Here is an 18,070-nt window from a genome sequence, read left to right on the forward strand (position 1 = left end):
TCGGTCGGGTTGTTGGACACGGCGCGGCCGGCGTTGATGAGACGTTCGATGGCCGACGCGACGTCCTTGGCGCTCGACAGGATCTTCACGCGGGCCACGCGCTCGTCGGTGGTCGACGCCACGGCCTTGGCGGCGCCGAAGACCTGGCCCACGGCGCTGGTGGTGGCCTTGGCCGGCGCGCCCATGGCCTGGGGCGAGACCTTGGCCTTGTCGACCAGGTCATCAGAGGCATCGCGGAGCTGGTCCGCCGCGCGCTTGAGAATGGCGAGGGCGCCCTCGCGCGACTGGCCGGGCATGGCGGCAAAGTTGCCCTCCTGGGCCGACAGCAGCGCGTAGTCGAGATCGGCGGCCGTCGCGGCAAAGGCCTCGAGGGCCTCGTCCACCTCCATGTGACCGCCGGACTCCTTGACAGCTGCGTGTGTGCAAAGCCAGGGTTAGTTCGGTCGACAAGAAAGAATGAAGGCCGTGTGTGGGTGGGCGCGTACCGCTGAGGGCCTCAAGCATCTTCTTGAGCGCGTCGGTGACCTGGGTGGCGGCAGTGTTGAGCTGCAGCTTGGACTGGGGGTCCTTCAGCTTGGTCACGCACGAGCGCGAGACGGCGACGAGGCCCGTGGCGGGCCTGGCCAGCGCCGCGGCGGCATGCATGAGGCGGTTGTCGTACTCCGGGTTGGTGGGCGAGGTCCACGAATCCTTAACCGCAGCCACGAGGCCAGCCGTCGCTGTGTCACACCGCGAAGAGAAAATGTAAGCTTCGCGACACGCGACACGCGACACACGTACACACGACAGGACGGAAGTGACGTACGCGAAGCGGCCTGGTTGGCGCTGTCGACAAGGCTGGAGTAGGTCTCGTAGTCGAGCTGCGAGCCCACGCCCTTGCAGTCGGCGACCAGGGTCGACGTGGTGGCGGCGACGGCCTTGGACGCCGTGCGGAGCGCAGCCATGGCGGCCTCGCGCGTGGTGATGTCACCCAGGATGTGCTTGGTGGCGTCGGCCACGAGGGTGGCAGCATCACGCATCGTCTTGTGAGCCTGCTTGTCGCTCGGGTCGTTGGCAGCAGGCGAGGCGGTCGCCAACATGTTCTTCACTGCCGCAGTGAGGTCAGCCACGCCCTTGAAAAGGCGGTTCTTCTCCTCAGGATCGGACTCACTGTTGTGTGTGTGTGTGTGTGTGTGTGTGTGTGTGTGTGTGTGTGTGTGTGTTGTGTGGTCAGCACTGTACCGCGGCGGGTTGGAATGGCGGGAATGTGGAGCGTACTTGGCAACGGACTTCGCAGCCTGGATGAGTTGGCCCTGAGCAGACGCGACGCTGCGAGAGGCAGTGATGATAAGGTTGGGATTTCCCTCAGACGACATGAGACGCGCAACGGCATCCTGGATTTCAAACGCGGCGGCGGCCATGGCCTCGCGGTTGGCCTGGGTTCGGCTGCCCACGCAGAGAGTCGAGTTGACGAGCTGCTGGAGGGCCTCGGTGGCGGCCTTGGCGGCGCGGGCGAGGTCATTGCGCTGCTGCGGGTCCCTCACGCCGGCCTGGATGCCGGACACGAGACCGCCGCACGAGTCGGTGAGCGCACGCGCGGCATCCACCATGTACTTCTGGCACGTCGGGTCCACAGCCACTGCACACAAAAAAAAATAAGAAATAAATGTGAGTATTCACCAAATGATGAATAATAAATAAATAATAAATAATAAATAGCAGTGGGGCTCTGGGTACCGGGAGCGATGGCCTCGGCGGTGGCGTTGACCTTGCCGCTGCCGAACTCGACCCTCCTGGCGCCCTCGGCCTGAGCGTTGCGGGTGCCGGGGTCAGCGCTGGCGGTGGCGTTCGCGGAGGTGTTCATGAGGTCCTTCGTCGCGGCGGCGACAGCGGCGGCCGAGGCCAGGAGCAGGTTCTTGGAGTCCTCGTCGGCATACTTGCCCTGCGCGGTCGCGTTGAGCGCCGCCGAGGTGGCCTGCAGCGACGCCGCAGCCTCCAGCAAGCGAGCTGTGGTAGGACACCCAACGCATCATTGAGAAATGAACGAGAAAAGAAGAGAAAAGCAGCAAGAGAAAATGTGTACCCTTGGAGAGAGCGCTCGGATTGTCGGCGAGCTCGCCGGCGGCGTTCATGAGCTCCTTGAGGGCGTCGGACACGGCCTTGGCGCCATCGAGCAGCGAGATGTCGCCACCGTTGGCGGCGGCGGCGAGCTTGGCCGCGGAGATGAGGTTGGCCAGGTTGGTGGCCAGACCGCCGGCGTGCTTGTTGAGCTCCGACCGCGGCAGACCGTTGCCGGCGTCACGAATGAGCGCGCCAGCGGCGGCCGCGAGGGCGTTGTTGAGGTTGCACAGCTCCTGGCGCAGCTGCTCGGGGGTCTTGCCGCCGTGCTGGCCGATGGGAAGCGGGATGAGGAGATCGTTCATCATGCTCATGATCGCGTTGTCGGCGTCGACCAGGTTGCCGATGCTGCCCAGCATGCCGGCCATGCCTGGCGACAGGCCCGGGAACTGGCCGCCGCCGCCCATGATCGCGCTCGAGCCCTGGTCGCCCCAGGTGCCACCATAGTCACTGTCACATTCCACACACCACGTCAGCACATTCCTCACAGCAATAAAATAGTAATAAATTGTGATGCGAATCGTACCTGGTGGTCACGCTCTGGATGGCCAGGCCGTGGACGGTGCCGACGTGCTCCTCGGTCGCGCGCTCGCCCTCGTCGTCTTCGATCACGACGCCACCGTCCTTGCGCTTCTTGAGCAGGATGTCGATGTAGCCGGCGAGCTGCTGGGAGATGGCCTCGGCGTCGGGCGTGCCGATGATGATGTACTCGTCGCGGTAGTCGCCGAAATCGAGCGTGAACGAGTTGGGGCCGGCGGCCCAGCGCTTGAGGTGGATGAGCGGGTGCTCCTCCTCGATCTGGCGGGTCTCGGGGTGCATGCAGATGATGTTCTCCTTGGTCACGCCCAGCATGAGCTCCTCGAGCCTCTTCTTGCCCTTGGGCTTCCACTTGCCGCGGTAGTAGGTGATACCGTAGGTCTTGAGCGAACGGCACAGCTGCACGTAGCGGTACTTGGCGTTGACCTCGGACATGTTCACCAGCTTCTTCCACTCCTGGACGAGCGGATCGTACAGGCCCTTGCTGCGGTGTGTCTTGGAGATGAGATCCTCCAGCTTCTTCTCCTTGTAGAAGGACTTGTTGTGCTTCGTGGGATCGAAGTTGCCATAGACGATCTGGCACTGCAGCGCACCGAACGCGATCGCCTCATCGCGGGTCACCGGGTGGTCGCCCTTCACCACAGCTGTGGCGAAGAAGAAGTGGAGGTGAGTGGTTTGTTTTTAGCTCCGATGAGCCGCCTGACGCGTTTTAGCTCCGATCAGCGAGAAAAGAACGAACGGCGTACATTCGTGGCACTGGACGTAGACGAGATGGAGCTGGACGGGGTCGCTGCGATCGACGCGGTCGTCGTCGACGTAGAACTTCTTTTTGAGGGTGACCACTGAGTCATCGAGGAGACCCTGCTCGACCAGCGTCTGCGTGGGGTTGAGCCAGCCCTTGGCCTCGGCACCTGGCGCACCATCGTCATCGTCAGCGCCACCACCACCATCATCAACAACAAAGCGATCGATGGTCAATGTGCGATGAGCGTACTGGGAAGCTTCTTCAGGACGGAGGGCCTGTCCTTCTTTTTCTTCTTCTTGAGCGTGTCGCCTTCCTTGGGCGGCTGGTCCTCCTCGTTGTACTGGAGGGCGAACTCCTCGGGGTTCCTGAGACCCATCTTCTTACCGATCATCTCCACGATCTCCGAAACCTGCCATACAAATATTTAATATTTAATATTAATTCATGAATCGATTAATAAAAGAATTGATTAATTAATATATATTTAATTCTTTATTGATTAATATTAAAGATGAGAAGGATGGAAACGTTACCGGCTCGGACTCATCGATCATCACAGTCTTGACGGTCTCATCGAGGAGCTTCACCTTCAGCGGTCTGTGCTTCTTTTTCACTTCGATCGTTTCCTAGGGAACGAACGGGGTAAGCACTCCGATTTGGCACAAATCAACTCAACTGCTGAGGTTTGGCGGGGAAGTACTCCGGCCTTGATGTCGTAGAAGAGAAGGGTCTTGTCGGGCCTCAGCCAACGGCCGAAGCGACCGATCTTTTCATCGGGGGGCTGGAACAGACCTACACATCGTCAACAAGAAGTTAGAAAGCACGGCTTCATCATCGATTCAGGATTGTTTTTCTCCTTGCTAATCGATCGTTGCGAGAAGATGAAGAACTCATCGAGGCAGAAAAAGAACGAAGATGGGAAAAAAACGAAAGCGAAGACGAAGACGAAGAAGAAGCGAAAGCGAAGGAGGGGGAGGGGTTACCGTGGTCACGGCCTCCTTCGTTGGTCTTGTCCTTGATGTCCCGCAGGGTCTCGGAGACGGACATGGTCTGGGTGAAGCGCATGGTCTTCGTCAGACCCGTAGTCGTGAACAAGATCTTTAGCTGGAGCGCCATCTTGTTCTTCTTCTTTCTCTACACTAGGATTCTTCTGTTCTTTCTGCTTCTTGCAGGAGCTTGCTGCGTGTTATGATACAACACACCACCTCTCTTCCTTTCGCCAAACTCGACTTTCTCGTCTGTCTGGCTTGGTTGGTGGTGCCAAGAAGGAATGATGAAAAAGGAGGAAAGCACGGCAAGCCGTTGGTGCATCCACGCACCAGAAGAAAAGACTCCTGGCAGCTCCTGATTGGCTCCGGAGTCCAAACTTTAATTTTTATTTCTGTCGACTCGAGAAGAAGAAAACAGTTTCTTTCTGAGTTTCGAAATTTCGTTCGACAGCGCCCCTTCAGTGAGGAAGTTACAGCGTTGCCTTCAGTTCAAGAGCCCGATCACCGAAGACGAAGAAGCAGGGGGAGTGGCAGAATAAAAAGCTGATCGATAGCAGTCAAGCACGACAACTACAAAGAACAACTTGCAACGATGGAAGCGAATAAGACCGCCCCAGTGAACGAACTCTGCCAAGTGGTGGTACAGGCGTCTACCACCCACGCCCTTCGTGGCGTGGTCAACAACGTGCAGGTCCTCTTCAACGTCATGACGGGTACCCTTTCTTCTTCTTTTTCTTCTTTGACGAGATCACCATACCCATCTCCATCTTCTTTTTGATTGACCATTTTTATGGGTAGGGCACACGGTGGAGGATACGGAGACGAAGCGTCCGCCCATCAACTTGGCCATCGTGCTGGACCGCAGCGGGTCGATGGACAGCGGCCAAAAGCTGAAGAACGCCAAGCTGGCCATCAAGAAGGTGATCGAGGCCCTGGGCGCAGACGATATCCTGCACCTGGTGCTCTACGGCTCCGAGGTGGAGCTGGCCTTCCAGAACGCCAGCGTCAAGGACCGCGAGTCTCTACTTGCTCGGGTGGACCAGGTCGTGACCGAGGGCATGACCAACATGCACGCCGGCCTCGACAAGGGTTCGCAGGTGGTGAGCGAGTACGCCAAGCAGGGCTACACCAACCGCATCTTCCTCTTTTCGGACGGCCTCGTCAACGAAGGCGTCACCAACAAACAGGAGATCTACCGGTTCATCTCCCAGGTACGTACAAGAGCGCAACGTCGTCTGTCTCAGCGGTCGCTACTAGAAACCGTCTCTTACGTATCTTCTTCTTCTTCTACATGTTCTGCAACAAGATCTACACGGAGAGGGACACCAAGGTGAGCGCGTTCGGTCTCGGTAACGACTTTGACGAGGAGCTGATGAAGAGCATCGCCGAGCACGGCAGCGGTGCCTACTTCTTCATCGAGGGCAGCGCGGCCATCCCTCGCTTCGTCGACTTTGCGCTCAAGGGCCTGTTCAAGCTGGTGGGCACCGACGCCGGTCTCAAGATCCGCGGGCTCAACGGCGCCGTGGTGACTAAGATCTACTCCCACCATGACCTCACCAAGCCCTACCAGTTCGGCGACCTCAAGCAGGACGACCACCGCAGCGCCGTGTGCGAGCTGCAGGTCACGCCCTCGGTGCAGCCCAGCGAGGAGGTGCTCACATGGGAGCTGGAGTATCGGCCCGCCTCCAACGCCGAGGAAACCCTGAGCTGTACGTCTGCTCTGCTTCACCCACTTTGTCTGCGGTGTCGTGGCTCACGTTCCTTCTCGTACTCTCCACCTACACAGCTGAGAGAGCGGTCATTAAGGGCACACTCCGCATCCACTTCACCGATAACGAGGAAGATGTGGCCAAGGGCGAGAACCCGCAGGTTCTGGCCAAGGTGGCCATCCAGCGCACGGGCGAGCTTGACGCCGAGCTCATCGGCCTCATCAGCAGCGGCAAGACCAAGGAAGCCATTGCCCTCACCGAGAAGGAGATCGTACGTAACACCCACCATGCGATCAACTGATGGGGGAGGCCTCTGACAAGGTTTGTTGTTTGCACGTGGTGCGCAGGAAATCCTGAGGTCTGCGCTGGACAAGGACCTCGATGGCAGCGCCAACATCGCAAACCACCTGAAGCATGTGGAGACTGCCCTGGCCGACCTTCATCGCGAGGGAGCCAGCAAGGCTAACATGAAGAAGGTACGCAGCCCAGTGCCTCTGTACGGATCCAGATCGCGTACAGGTTCTAATGTTATTTGGTCGCGCCTGTGCAGGCTCACCACAGGAACTACATGAAGAGGAGAGCCTCGATCTGCTACGAGCAGCAATACATCAGCGATGAAATGACGAAGGCAGCTGAAGACGAGGACAGCCCTCCTTCGAGCCCTCCTGCGAGCCCTCCCACCAGCCGTGCTGGATTGAACCGCCGCAATCTTCCATACTCGTAAGCGCAACTGCGTCAACCCCACTTGCAGGCTCACCGCCACGCCGTGAAGCAGCCTCCTCGTTTGTACAATCAATCTTACTCAAGACTAGTCCAACACCTCAACAACTGTCTACATCTTCTTCATGAAGAACGAAGCAAGAGAAGAACGAACGTCGAAATTCCAAGAAACCAAAGAACACCCACAGACAGATCGCTTCGCTTTAGCAACACACACAACGAAAGAGACCACGAACGGCAATGGGCGCTGAAGAAAGTAGACCACGATACACGCTCGTGCCGCCCGTGTTCAAGCGCAGGCGACCCCTGCGGTGCGTAGAAGTGAAATCCTGCTTGTTGCAACATGTCAAGATTGAAACCTCACATTATCTCCATCTTCTATATTTCGAATTGTAAAGATTTGTGGAGGCACACGAACGTGAGTACGACGAGGCTGGCAAGGAAGTGCGCAGGTACCCACCACTCTTCACCGTCGGTGCACCCTTTGGTGCGGCGAGAGCTGAGCCCGCTCTCTGGTGCTGGCGCGCAGGCTGCTTTCCGACTTGTACACAACGGACAGCTCGGTCAGTGGTGAGTTCTTTGCGTCGCCCGAGGAGAACGTGGTACGCCAGGGCTGCCCGCCGCCTGCACACGCCAAAGTAGTGGTGTGATCCGCTGACGGTTTAGACCGAAACACGACGCGACACGACCAACGACAGGACTGCTATGCGGAGATCCATCACCCGTACCAGAGCGTGGGCGGGAACACCATCGAGGGCAGCGCTCTGTTTACGTACGCGCTCACTGCGGGCCTTGCCTCGAGGCGAGTTTCTAGACTCACAGCCCTGGACGCTCTGCACGGGCGCACAGCGTTCGGTCGGAGCCGATGACGGTCGAGGGCCTGCTCTTCTCCAAGAACGGCGGCGGAGCGTCGATCACGCTGGGCTATAGGACCAAGGACGACAGCACCACCTCGTATGTTGCCGCCGAACACATGGTGAACAAGCCCGGCGGTACGCGCATTGCGCTCTCTGTCTCTCTTTCTCTCTGTCTCTCTCTTTGCGTTCGTCTGTCTGACAAACATTGGTCGACTCTGCTGCGCCAACGTGTGCCAACCAAGGCGGAAGCGGCACTGATCTGAAGGCCGGCATCTTCTACCGCTACAAGTACCTGTCATGCGGGGCCAGCGTCACCTCGCCGCTCGACCTGACGCTCAACGCCGCCAGGTAAGAGTCAGCGAAGTGAATCAAAGCAAAGCTGAGCTCTCCCTCTCTTGACTTGGCTGCAGCTTCTCACCTGTTCGACAGTCAACGAGGCGGGCTCCAGGCGCTGCGACAGCGCGTCGACGGCAACGTGTGGGCCATGTTCAAGCAGGGCACCGTCGCGCTGGGCACGGCTTGTCAGCTCGTCGACGGACGCCCTGGTGTGTTCTACACTTCGTGTGTGTGTGTGTGTGTGTGTGTGTGTCATCACCACTCACTTCCTGCTGTGCTGTGTCGGACCGCACACAGATGCGCTCAATGGTGTCATTTGCTACCGCAACCAGTGGACGCGACCCGACGAGCCGTGCACCGAGCTCACCATCCGCACCACGCAGAAGATCGCCGATGGACAGAGCGCGCCCACTTTCCACGGCTCCTACTACCAGCGCATGGTCACCCGCCGCAAAGTGCAGGTACTACGGTCACCCGCGTCTCGCACGCTTCTTCACTCTTCGCCGACTCACGCGCGCGTGTGTGTTCGCCTGGTCTCCTTCTAGAATCCGTTCGAGGAAGCGAATGTCCAGTTCATCACCAACTACGTCGACTTGGGCGTCGAGACCACGGTCGCCGCTACGGGCACCAAGATGGCAGTTGGCGCGGTACTCCTTCGTCAAGGACCCGCCTTGTGTTTGACGCCCTTCCGCGCTCACCCGATTTCTCTCTCTCTCTCTCTCTCTCTGGTCGCGCTGGGTGCAGGCGTGGCAAGTCAACAAGAACACGCTGGTCAAGGGCAAGATCGGCAACTCTGCGTTCTCATTCTTGGTGGCCGCCAAATCGTACACGGCCCTTCGTCTTGTCTTGCTCTTCTTCTAGAAGACTCCCGCAAGTGCCTCACCAGGGGTTTTCTGTGTGTGCGTGTGTGTGTGTGTGTGTGTGTGTGTGTGTGTGTGTGTGTGTGAACGACTGTGTACCGCGCAGGTGGTGGGACCCGTCGGCCACGGTGGCACTCACGGTGTCGAAGCCGTTCGATGGGGCCTCGCGGGGCACCAGGATCGGCCTGGCCTTCTCCATCGAGAACTGGGGCGGCATCGGCTACCACCGGCCCTCCGACACCTACAAGCGCTACGTTCCCATGCAGTACTTGCCTCCTCCCTCTCAGCTCAAGAAAAGTATGAGACCTCTCGCTGACCCAACACTGTCCGTGTGCGAGCAGGATGGACCGAGTAAGCGACGAGACCGAACCCGACACGGCGGAGGCCCTCTTGCGGCGCCAGAAGACGGCCGCCAACTGAGCAGACCTGATTCTTTTTTTATTCTTTGCTTTTTAATTTGAAAATACAAACAAATAAAAACAGGACAAAACAACAACAAATGGCGAGCAAGGACAACATCATGTTCCCCCTCTCCTTGCCCATTGAGGTACTCGACCACCACCACGACCTGCGACTTGGCTGGCGAAATGTGGTGGCTTGGCTGAAAACAACTCCTAACTCTCGGGGGGGACGTGAACAGCTGCAGCTGGGCATCTGGGCGCTACTCGACCGGAGGAGCCTCTGCAGCGCAAGTCTCGTGTGCCACGCCTGGCACGACCTCTCCTCCGACAATCACCTCTGGGTACCTTCTCGCCGCTACGCCTTTTTTTTTTTTTTTTTGTTCACTGAAGCCGTGGCTGTGCCGCGGCGGGGCTGAGCAGAAGGAGATGTGCCGCAGAGAGATCACGGAAGTGGAGTGGACGCCGCGCGCCCTGGCCCGCAACCACAAGTCGTGGAAGCGCCACTTTGGCGTGCGGCTGCGCGCCGCCGATCCCTACCTTGCTGCCTTGCGCCGTGTGGTGCCACAGCTGCTGGCCGACGCACGCACGCGCGGGTATAGCGCTGGTTTTGAATCGCTGTTCGCACGTTCTTCACTCTGACGCAGTAGTGCCTCGCTTCGTTCTGTGCGGGCCGTATTGAGGGGGGGCAGAGCGACCACGGAGACGGTGGACATCTCCATCAAGCTCTACTATGACCCCTATCGAGATCGGAGGTTCATTATAAGCAAGCCATTGCCTCACGCCATCAGGTAACCACGCCCCCTCCAGACCGCACTCTTCTGACAAGTGCTCATTGTTGTTGGCTCTGACTTTTTCTGAACACACGCACCACCGCACACGCACGATACAAACAGGCATGCGACATCGGCCAAAGCTCGTAGTGATCTCCTTGGCATCATTGGACCCGATGGGCTCACCGTTCTTTGTGACCAAGCCGCCAAGCTGGGCGTGCACTACTTCGACGCCACGCACCTGCGATCCTTCAACAAGGACAGGAAAGCGATCAAGAAGTGGGGTGCGTGATGACCTCTGCAGCACACCTTGGTTGGTTGGTTTTCTCACCTTCTCTGCTGTTGATCAGGGCGACAGCACCACTGCTTTTACGCCCATCACGAAATCATACGCATGGTCCCGCGACTCCTGGGGCCGCAGCTGAACAAGATGAGCAAGTTCCCTCGCCTGCTGCCCAGCGACGTTCCGCTTGCGGCGGTGGTCGAGGAATACCACCGTACGGCAAGAGTGGCCCTGCGCAAAGCTCCCACCCTGCAGGTGGCAGGTACCGGCACCTCCCCGCCCGTGGGCAGCGCATATGCGTGTCGTGTGTGTCGTGTGCAAGCAGTGTACTCACGCCATCTTTGTGTGGGTGGTGGGGGCAGTGGGCCACGTGGGCATGAGCGCGGAGCAGCTCATCCAAAACGTCAAGGCCTTCTCAGTTGCGCTGGTGGAGGTGCTGCCATCGTGGGATCGGGTCGCGAGCATCGCACTGCACGCCACCAGAGGACCGCCGTTCACCGTCATCTCTGCGCCACCTCCTCGCCGTTGAGAAGCAAGGCCGATAGCTATTGGCAGAGTGGCAGATGACAACAACTTTTGTTCTCTTTCACACGTCGACACATATCTACACCCGTTGTACAATCTGTACACTCACTCAGCTTGAGGTGTTCTCTCCTCTTTGCGCCGTCGTGCTCTTCGCCGCGCGCTACTCGTCGTGCTCCTCTTCCCTTCGTGCCTTCTTCGCCTGCGGCTCCTCTTCGTCGTCGCGCTCCTCCTCGCCGTCGCGCTCCTCCTCGCCAGTGTGCTTCTGGGCACAACCAAAAGTAATAAACCAGTGGAGAGGTCATGATTAAGGTTGCAATCACCAAAGTAGGACTGGTTGGGGAGTCACCTCTTGCTCGGCCATAGCGCGGGTTGAGCTGCGTTTCCTCACCTGAGAGGTCGGGGCCGACTTTCCAACTGCATTGACGATCTTGTCAAAGTTCCTGTCGAAGGCCCCCTTGCTCTTGTCGAAGGTCGCCTTCCTTGCGCCCATGGCTGCTATGGCCTCTTTGTGCTTCCTCACTTCCATCTCAAGGAGTTGAACTCGTTCACCTTGATCATCTCGATCCTTCTTGTGATCCTTCTTGAGCTGCGTGATCTTCTTCTTGAGCTGCTCGATCTCCTTCTTGCGCTGCTCGATCTCCCCGCTACGATCCTTCTTGAGCTGCTCGATGTCCCCGCTATGATCCTTCTTGAGCTGCGTGATCTTCTTCTTGAGCTGCTCGATCTCCTTCTTGCGCTGCTCGATCTCCCCGCTATGATCCTTCTCGAGCTGCTCGATGTCCTTCTGGCGCGCTGCAGTCTCTGCAGCAATCAGCTCCTCGAGGCGAGCGAATTTCTGGTCCGCAATTTGCTGATCCTGAGCCGCAAGCTGGATTTCCACAGCTGATTGAGAAGACAAAGATTTGTTTAGTACCGTTCTCGACCCTCTTCCAGCTAGCTATGTTGTAAGAGGTACCTGCGGCTGGTTCCAGCTCCTGCACCTTGAGTTGAGGATCAACAGCGGATTTAGGAGCAAGCCAGTCGTGCCAAACACTGACCGGGGCTGCAACAAGACGCGTGGGTGACTGGATCGCGTTGAATGAGCTCTCCTGCTTCAGGCCATAGAGCGCGACGGCATTCATGTCTGGCTATCTTCGAGTTGGAATTCTACAACACTCTACAAACCGTGCCCCGTTTGGGCGCCAAAAATTGTTTTTGGCGGGAACTTTTTTGTGCAGGGAAAAGCACGTAAAAATCAGGACGAGAAAAGGAAAATAAAATAAAGTGGAGAAAAGTTGAGCACCCAGGGATAGGGCGTTCGAGGTCCACTACCGGCCAAGAGCTTGAGCTTGAGAGCACCGGTCGAGGGGAGTGGGCTGCTGGGTTCGTGCTGGCCGTCCACCACAGCGCTCGCCAACACTTGTCGCCCTGCGGTGGGCAGCCACCGGGCCAGCCCCAGCTCCTGCTCAATCGGCACCGCCTTGGCCGCTCTGTCGGCGAACTCCTGCGACTCGGCTAGCTTGGCTAATGCACATGCGCGCGTGCGTATTGTAAGAAGGAAAACTGTGACAGCACCTGGCGAGAGTGGGTAAGGTGTGGGTACCCAGGATGTCGTTGTCGCTGCCGTGCACTCCGCGAGCGCGCGCCACCAGCCGACAAACCCCTGCCGTCGCCCAGCGCTGTCGTACATTTTTAGTTCCAAGTGTCATATGCATACGACTGTGCGTCGGCTGGGCAGGCGCACCTGGAGATCGTTTCGGATGGCGGGGTCGGCCATCAGCGCGTGGTGCGCCACCAACGCGGCCAGCTCGTCGGGCAACGCGCTCAGGTCGCCAGACTGCCCACTGGCGGTGGCGGCCAGACGCGCAGCGGCGGCCTCTCGGAGGGCTACGGCCTCGCCGGGCGGAGGCGGCAAGCACAAGCCCAGAAGCGCGACCACCTGCCGCATGCACTCGGCCTTGTCCTCCTCCTCGCCGGGGGCCGACGGCAAGGGAACGATGAACGTGAGGGCCACGAGCGCGGTGCCTCGAACTCGCAGCGGCCGCGCAGTGTCGCGAAAGATCGCCGTGAGAAGCGGCATCGTCAGAGCCCATTGATCGGGGCACATCTGCACCGCGCCCCCATTCACCTTGAGTTTGTGTGCGTGTGCGGCGTGTGCGGCGTGTGCGGCGTGTGCGGCGTGTGCGGCGTGTTCATGCGCACGTACAGCAAAAAGTTGAATGGCCGCCAGCGCGGTGTCAACATCGCTGTGTCCGGAGAGCGAAAGGTAAAGCTGCATGTGCTCCACCTGGTGGTGCGCAACATATATCAGGCGCGCGTAGGGAGTGTTCAGATCAGAGCGGAGAGAAGCGAGGGATTGATGAGGGGTGTTGCGTGCCACTTTGTCGTGGATCTCCTTCTTGAAGGGCCGGTCGTTGAGTGGATCCTCTAATGCGCCGTTGCGCCCGACCATTAGGAACTCGTCGACGCTACCGCCCAGCAACATTTCCGCCAATGCCTGATTGCAGCGTGAGTGTGTTGCGCCTACATACGCACACGGCACACGCACACGCACCACCGCACACTCACACAGAATGACATGTTATAAAGACGTACAGTGAGCAGAGAGCGTTTGTTGAGAACGCACGGGTAGTCGAGGAGATAGATGAGCCATTTCGCTACCGCGAGCGCTGCTTGATTGCCTGCAACGAGAGTCAGCCACAAGAAACGATCTACGCTATTGTCCCACAACATTCTCTAACCTTGGTAAGGCACGGAGGAGCGGTCGAGCCCATGGAGGCTGCGTGACTGTGCCTCGGGGTCGGAAGAGGCCAGGCCGCGGATGAGCGAGGGAAACTGAGTGGCTGTCTCCGAGATCAGACAAGTTGGCTCCGTGCGTTTTATTATTTATTTATTTATTTACTTATTTATTATTCCTTGCTTTTGTTTGTTCGTGCGTGCGTGCGTGAGACTGTACCTTGGGGATTGCTTTCGCACAGCTGAACCCAGTTCTCGTCATCGAGACCCGCAAAGTCGGGAATCCTGCGCAGCACCCAAGCAATGTTGTACTTCCGCCCACGAGTGACTGCGTTTCCCGAGGGGGAGGAGGGCACGCACCACTTGCGGCCGATCAGATGTGGCTCGAGCGGAGCGTCAAGAAACGCCTGCAGTGCTGCTCGCGTGCCCGGCAGGCCTTTGGCCTCCAAGAGTGTCGTCGCTTTTCCTTGTTCGGCCGATCCGTGGCCGCTGGTGGCCGCTGGCCTGCGCCCATCATCATCGTGGTCGGTCATTATTAGAGGCCTTTCGCCGCCAGTCATGCAACACACACCACGTACTCGAGCCAGGCCCAGGTGTTGTCGAAGTGGGGCTCGAAAGCAAGTCTCCGCAGCACGCTGATGAGGGTCGCGTCTCGCAGGTCGTGCACAGTGGTGCCCTTGTGCAGCGGCTCCGGCAGGATGATGTCCAGCAGCAGAGCGACACACAATCTGCGCGCGCGACACATGAAACATGGCTAAGGCGCGTGTGCGTCGGTGAGTGTCAGTGTGGGCGAGGCGCGTGCGAGTACGTGGTGTCGGTGTGTGGTGGCAGCGAGTTGAACAGATGGAGCAGGCGTGGGAACACATGCTGCTTGGTCCACACAGCGCCCACTTCCATCAACGCCTCTTGCATCATCTGCCAAAGCAAGTTTGGGAGGTTCTTTTCAGAAGAATGAAGAGCGAAAGCGAGAGAGAAGAGCGAAGGAGTACCTTGCCGAAAGAGAATGTAAGATAGGTCGGGTCCTAGAGTTGCGGCACAAAGAGGGATGGGTTGGTGGAGCCAGGGGAGAAGCCACTGAAAAGGCTCTCTTTCTTGGCACGGTACGCGTCCAGCTTCGCTTGGCACTCAGGCGGCATGTCCGGTGGGAGCAGCGCTGTCACGGGCACATACTTTACGGCCCAGGCGTTCACCGGACGCAAAGCATCACCTCCTGCGGTACCGATTTCGTGTCATTGCCTGAGTGCGAGTGCGGTGGTGTGTGCGCGTGCGGTGAAGATCTTGTTGGGCCAACACGACACGCACCTGGGACGGTGGCCCATGCGGCCGCGACCTGCGTGTCGTCGGCCAGCACCGCGAGCGCATGTTCGATGGCATCCACGGGCGGGTTCACGAGGCTGCGCACAGCGCTCCATGCCATCGCCGCCTTGGTGATTGTGCCACAACCAGCTCGCATCATCACCGCCTTTGACACGTCTGGTTGAGCCTCTTCCGAGTCGTCATCACATTTGTCTCCGCTTTCTGTGTTATCACGCACATCAACAACACACGAGTGCGTGAGTGCGATAAATGTGTGCATGAGTGGTGGTGCGTGAGTCGTACTGAGGTATTCACTAGCGCGCCAAACGCCGCCCCAAATTCTAGCCAGCCACTTCTTCGCTGAAAGAATCTTATCCTCATTACCCGCCATGCAACTGTACATTTCGGGAGGGTGAGCGCCAGTACTGCACACGCGCGCACTTTATCCGAGCTCTCCTGCTCCATGCGCTCCACCAGGAATGGTATGATGTTCCAGCTGTCGGGGGAACTGGAGTTGGTGGCCCAAAACGTTTGGGATGATGGCGTGTTGTCCCTTTTGCTCCAACACAATCATTCCACTTTTTATTCCTGTTTTCTTGTTCCTTGTTTCCGTTAGTGGAAGTGTCGACATAGCGCCAGGTTCCCCCGCAGTCCCCATCTCACAGTGGAGGCGCCGTCGCAAAAACTGTCGCCACAATTTTATCGCTCAAAACCGGTCTAGGCCCCCAACGCCCGTCCCGGAGCTTAACGACAGCCAATCAGGCCGTTGTCTCAGGGCGCCAAAATTCAAGTGTCGACAAAAACGATAGCGCAAGGGAAGCTGCGTTGGCCAGGAAGGCACAAGAAGCCGGCGGAGGAGAACACCGCGCTACCGACGAGAGAAGGGAAAGTCCACTTCTAGTTGTCCGTTGCCTTCGTGCTGCCGGCCTCTACTTCAGTAAGTAACCAGTCCGCTCGGATTAGCGAGCGTAGTGTGTGTGGACGGAGAGAGAGCAACACAGCGAGAGGCTCGAAGGAATCGAGAGAGAGGAGAATTAATTATTTTACCATTTGCGCTGCCTCCACAGTCTGAACATCCGCAGAAGATAGAGGCAAGATGAACATCACAATCGAGTTCGATTGGAAGCACATTGCGGTACCCGTGATCGGCGCCGCCTTCGCTGCGGGCGTGGTTCTCCTGTGCCAGATCGTGGCCGAGAGGGCACGGTCGATATGGGGCGGCATCCTCGGGTACGTCGCATCTTCAAGCTGACCCAATGAAGGAGTTGTCCTAGCTCACGGGCAAGATCGCTTGTGTTTGATTTTACAGCACCATGCCACAGACTGCTGGTGTTGCGGCCTTTTGTATAGCGCTAGTAACAAATGACAGTCAAGCATTCCAGGATGCCATGTTCGCTGTGCCCCTTGGCACGTACGTACCCGCCCATTTTTACAGACGTAACTCATCCCCCCCCCCGCTGAGATGGTAATTGACATTTTTTGATTCAATTCTTCAGCCTCCTGGGCGTGCTCATATTCTGCATCTGGAAGTTCTTCCCCATGATCACCCTCAACCTGAACATCAACGTCAAGCAGGCCATCGTTGTGATCGCTTCTCTCGTCCTATGGGTCGGAGGCAACTTCTTCATCGTTGCCATCCTCAAGGGTACCCTCTTGACTACAATCTCCCCACCTCTTGCGCATTCGCTAACATCCCAAATCCACAGGCAAGGAGATCAAGTCCTACGACATCTTGCACGTGACGCTCTTCTTCTTGGCCATCGCCTATGTCATCGCCGTCGTCGCGGGCTGCTTGTGCATGCGCAACTATGTCCGTCCCCGAGACTACACCGTACGCACCTCTCCTCTACTGTCCATGGAACCGTGACGCCAAGCAGGCCACGAAGGCACGCTTGCTAATTCGGTGCGTGTGTCCCTTCTTGTACAGGGCCGTGCCAAGTTCTGCATTTACATTTGGAAGCCCATCTGCGCCGCTTTCATCACGGCTCTCGCGGCTTTCCTGGCCACCCGGTTCCAGGTCGTGTCCGGTCTGACCGCCGTCTTCCCGCTCGTCGGCATCGTCTGGCTGCTCATCATCTGGACCGAGCACGGTGAGGCCTACATGACCGGTCTTGCCAGTACGTAACCACCTCGAGTACCGCCCGTCCACCATTCATCCCCATCTCACTCACCGCCATCGCCTCTCTTTGCGTGCACAGCCACCGTCATGCTTGGCAACCTGTCCAACGGAGTCTACTGCATCATCTTCGGCCTGATGTACCCCTACCTCGGTGCCTGGATCGGCGGCGTCGTGTCCTGGGTCTTCTCGCTCTTCCCCTCGGCCATTCCCATCGGCATGGCCCTCTACTGGAGGAACAAGACCGCCGAGAAGGAGCGCGATGCTCGCAAGGCCGAGGAGGCCGGCATGGACCACCTCGAGGATGGCCACCCCGACGAGGAGGGTGAGATTGTTGGCATGCGCAGCGGCGGCCGCAACACCACCTACGGTGCTACCGAGGGCGGCTACGACGGCTACAGCGGTGGCGGCGGTTACGGCGGTAAGGGCGACGACGGCTACGGTGGCGGCTACGGCAAGGGTGGCGACGATGGCTACGGTGGCGGCTACGGCAAGGGTGGCGACGACGGCTATGGCGGCTACTCAAGCGGTGGCGGCAAGGGCGACGGTGGCTATGGCGGCTACTCGAGCGGCGGTGGCAAGGGCGACGACGGGTATGGCGGCGGTTATGGCGGCGGCAGAGGTACCACTCCATCTTCATCTTCTTTTAGCTCTCTCTCTTCCCGTTCTGGCACATGATGTTGATCATCTTTGTCTGCTTCGGTAAAAGGAGGAGGCTATGGTGGCGGCTATGGCAAGAACGACTACTAAAGCGCGAGAGCTTCCAATGAAACTACAACACACGGATTGTATATATAGCGCCGGCCCTTCAAGCTCAGCCACACTCCCCACGCTCTCTGACAGCGTTCCTCCCCCCCTCCCCTCTCTTCCTCTTCCTCTTCTACTCTCTACCGGTCTCATCATCACCGCACATGTCGGCCTCGTCGAACGAGGCCTCCTGCAGCTTCCTCTTCTCTTCCTCCTCTTTCGTCCTTTTTCTACGAACGAAGCCCAATAAATAATAAGCCATTCTAGAGGGAAGATGATCAAGGCTGTTCGAAGTGGGAGATGATTAGATGTGGGTGGATGAAGAAGGTGGCCAAGAAGAAGAACGTGTTGTGCACCCAAGGTTTTC

General features: G+C 58.4%; 6 protein-coding genes across 6 annotated transcripts; 4 read left to right on the forward strand and 2 right to left on the reverse strand.

Moving 5' to 3' along the window:
• Window positions 1-20: 20 nt before the first annotated feature.
• On the reverse strand, window positions 21-4,495 carry ACA1_025520 (talin, putative; the record flags this gene model as incomplete). Its single annotated transcript, XM_004338071.1, has 12 exons — window positions 21-412; window positions 486-719; window positions 806-1,149; window positions 1,258-1,618; window positions 1,717-1,986; window positions 2,063-2,547; window positions 2,624-3,278; window positions 3,381-3,545; window positions 3,629-3,788; window positions 3,913-4,005; window positions 4,080-4,171; window positions 4,363-4,495. Coding segments are annotated over 12 exons (3,384 nt in total), but the record flags the coding sequence as incomplete, so codon positions are not given.
• A 465-nt stretch (window positions 4,496-4,960) lies between these two features.
• ACA1_025530 (von Willebrand factor type A domain containing protein) lies at window positions 4,961-6,801 on the forward strand (the record flags this gene model as incomplete). The annotated part of the gene is made up of 6 exons (XM_004338072.1): window positions 4,961-5,081; window positions 5,167-5,579; window positions 5,675-6,077; window positions 6,155-6,348; window positions 6,425-6,553; window positions 6,628-6,801. The coding sequence occupies 6 exons, from the start codon at window positions 4,961-4,963 to the stop codon at window positions 6,799-6,801; spliced, it is 1,434 nt and encodes a 477-aa protein (XP_004338120.1).
• A 236-nt stretch (window positions 6,802-7,037) lies between these two features.
• Window positions 7,038-9,270, forward strand: ACA1_025540 (uncharacterized protein; the record flags this gene model as incomplete). The annotated part of the gene is made up of 12 exons (XM_004338073.1): window positions 7,038-7,108; window positions 7,196-7,249; window positions 7,327-7,399; window positions 7,496-7,569; window positions 7,647-7,789; window positions 7,897-8,002; window positions 8,084-8,199; window positions 8,288-8,451; window positions 8,536-8,637; window positions 8,735-8,814; window positions 8,957-9,115; window positions 9,192-9,270. The coding sequence occupies 12 exons, from the start codon at window positions 7,038-7,040 to the stop codon at window positions 9,268-9,270; spliced, it is 1,221 nt and encodes a 406-aa protein (XP_004338121.1).
• Window positions 9,271-9,349: 79 nt separating this feature from the next.
• On the forward strand, window positions 9,350-10,833 carry ACA1_025550 (L1P family protein; the record flags this gene model as incomplete). Its single annotated transcript, XM_004338074.1, has 7 exons — window positions 9,350-9,397; window positions 9,491-9,592; window positions 9,642-9,844; window positions 9,941-10,003; window positions 10,145-10,305; window positions 10,372-10,566; window positions 10,667-10,833. The coding sequence occupies 7 exons, from the start codon at window positions 9,350-9,352 to the stop codon at window positions 10,831-10,833; spliced, it is 939 nt and encodes a 312-aa protein (XP_004338122.1).
• A 156-nt stretch (window positions 10,834-10,989) lies between these two features.
• On the reverse strand, window positions 10,990-15,243 carry ACA1_025560 (uncharacterized protein; the record flags this gene model as incomplete). The annotated part of the gene is made up of 15 exons (XM_004338075.1): window positions 10,990-11,091; window positions 11,218-11,711; window positions 11,785-11,956; window positions 12,112-12,327; window positions 12,412-12,471; window positions 12,553-12,915; window positions 13,189-13,305; window positions 13,404-13,489; window positions 13,765-13,829; window positions 13,905-14,048; window positions 14,123-14,272; window positions 14,353-14,459; window positions 14,582-14,754; window positions 14,847-15,062; window positions 15,144-15,243. 15 exons carry the CDS (start codon window positions 15,241-15,243, stop codon window positions 10,990-10,992), a joined length of 2,565 nt encoding a protein of 854 aa, XP_004338123.1.
• A 693-nt stretch (window positions 15,244-15,936) lies between these two features.
• ACA1_025570 (uncharacterized protein) lies at window positions 15,937-17,706 on the forward strand (the record flags this gene model as incomplete). The annotated part of the gene is made up of 7 exons (XM_004338076.1): window positions 15,937-16,070; window positions 16,150-16,251; window positions 16,337-16,485; window positions 16,547-16,671; window positions 16,768-16,957; window positions 17,039-17,578; window positions 17,666-17,706. The coding sequence occupies 7 exons, from the start codon at window positions 15,937-15,939 to the stop codon at window positions 17,704-17,706; spliced, it is 1,281 nt and encodes a 426-aa protein (XP_004338124.1).
• Window positions 17,707-18,070: the final 364 nt, after the last annotated feature.

The sequence above is a fragment of the Acanthamoeba castellanii genome, assembly GCF_000313135.1.
Source record: "Acanthamoeba castellanii str. Neff unplaced genomic scaffold scf7180000084448, whole genome shotgun sequence".
Lineage (NCBI taxonomy): Eukaryota > Discosea > Longamoebia > Acanthamoebidae > Acanthamoeba > Acanthamoeba castellanii.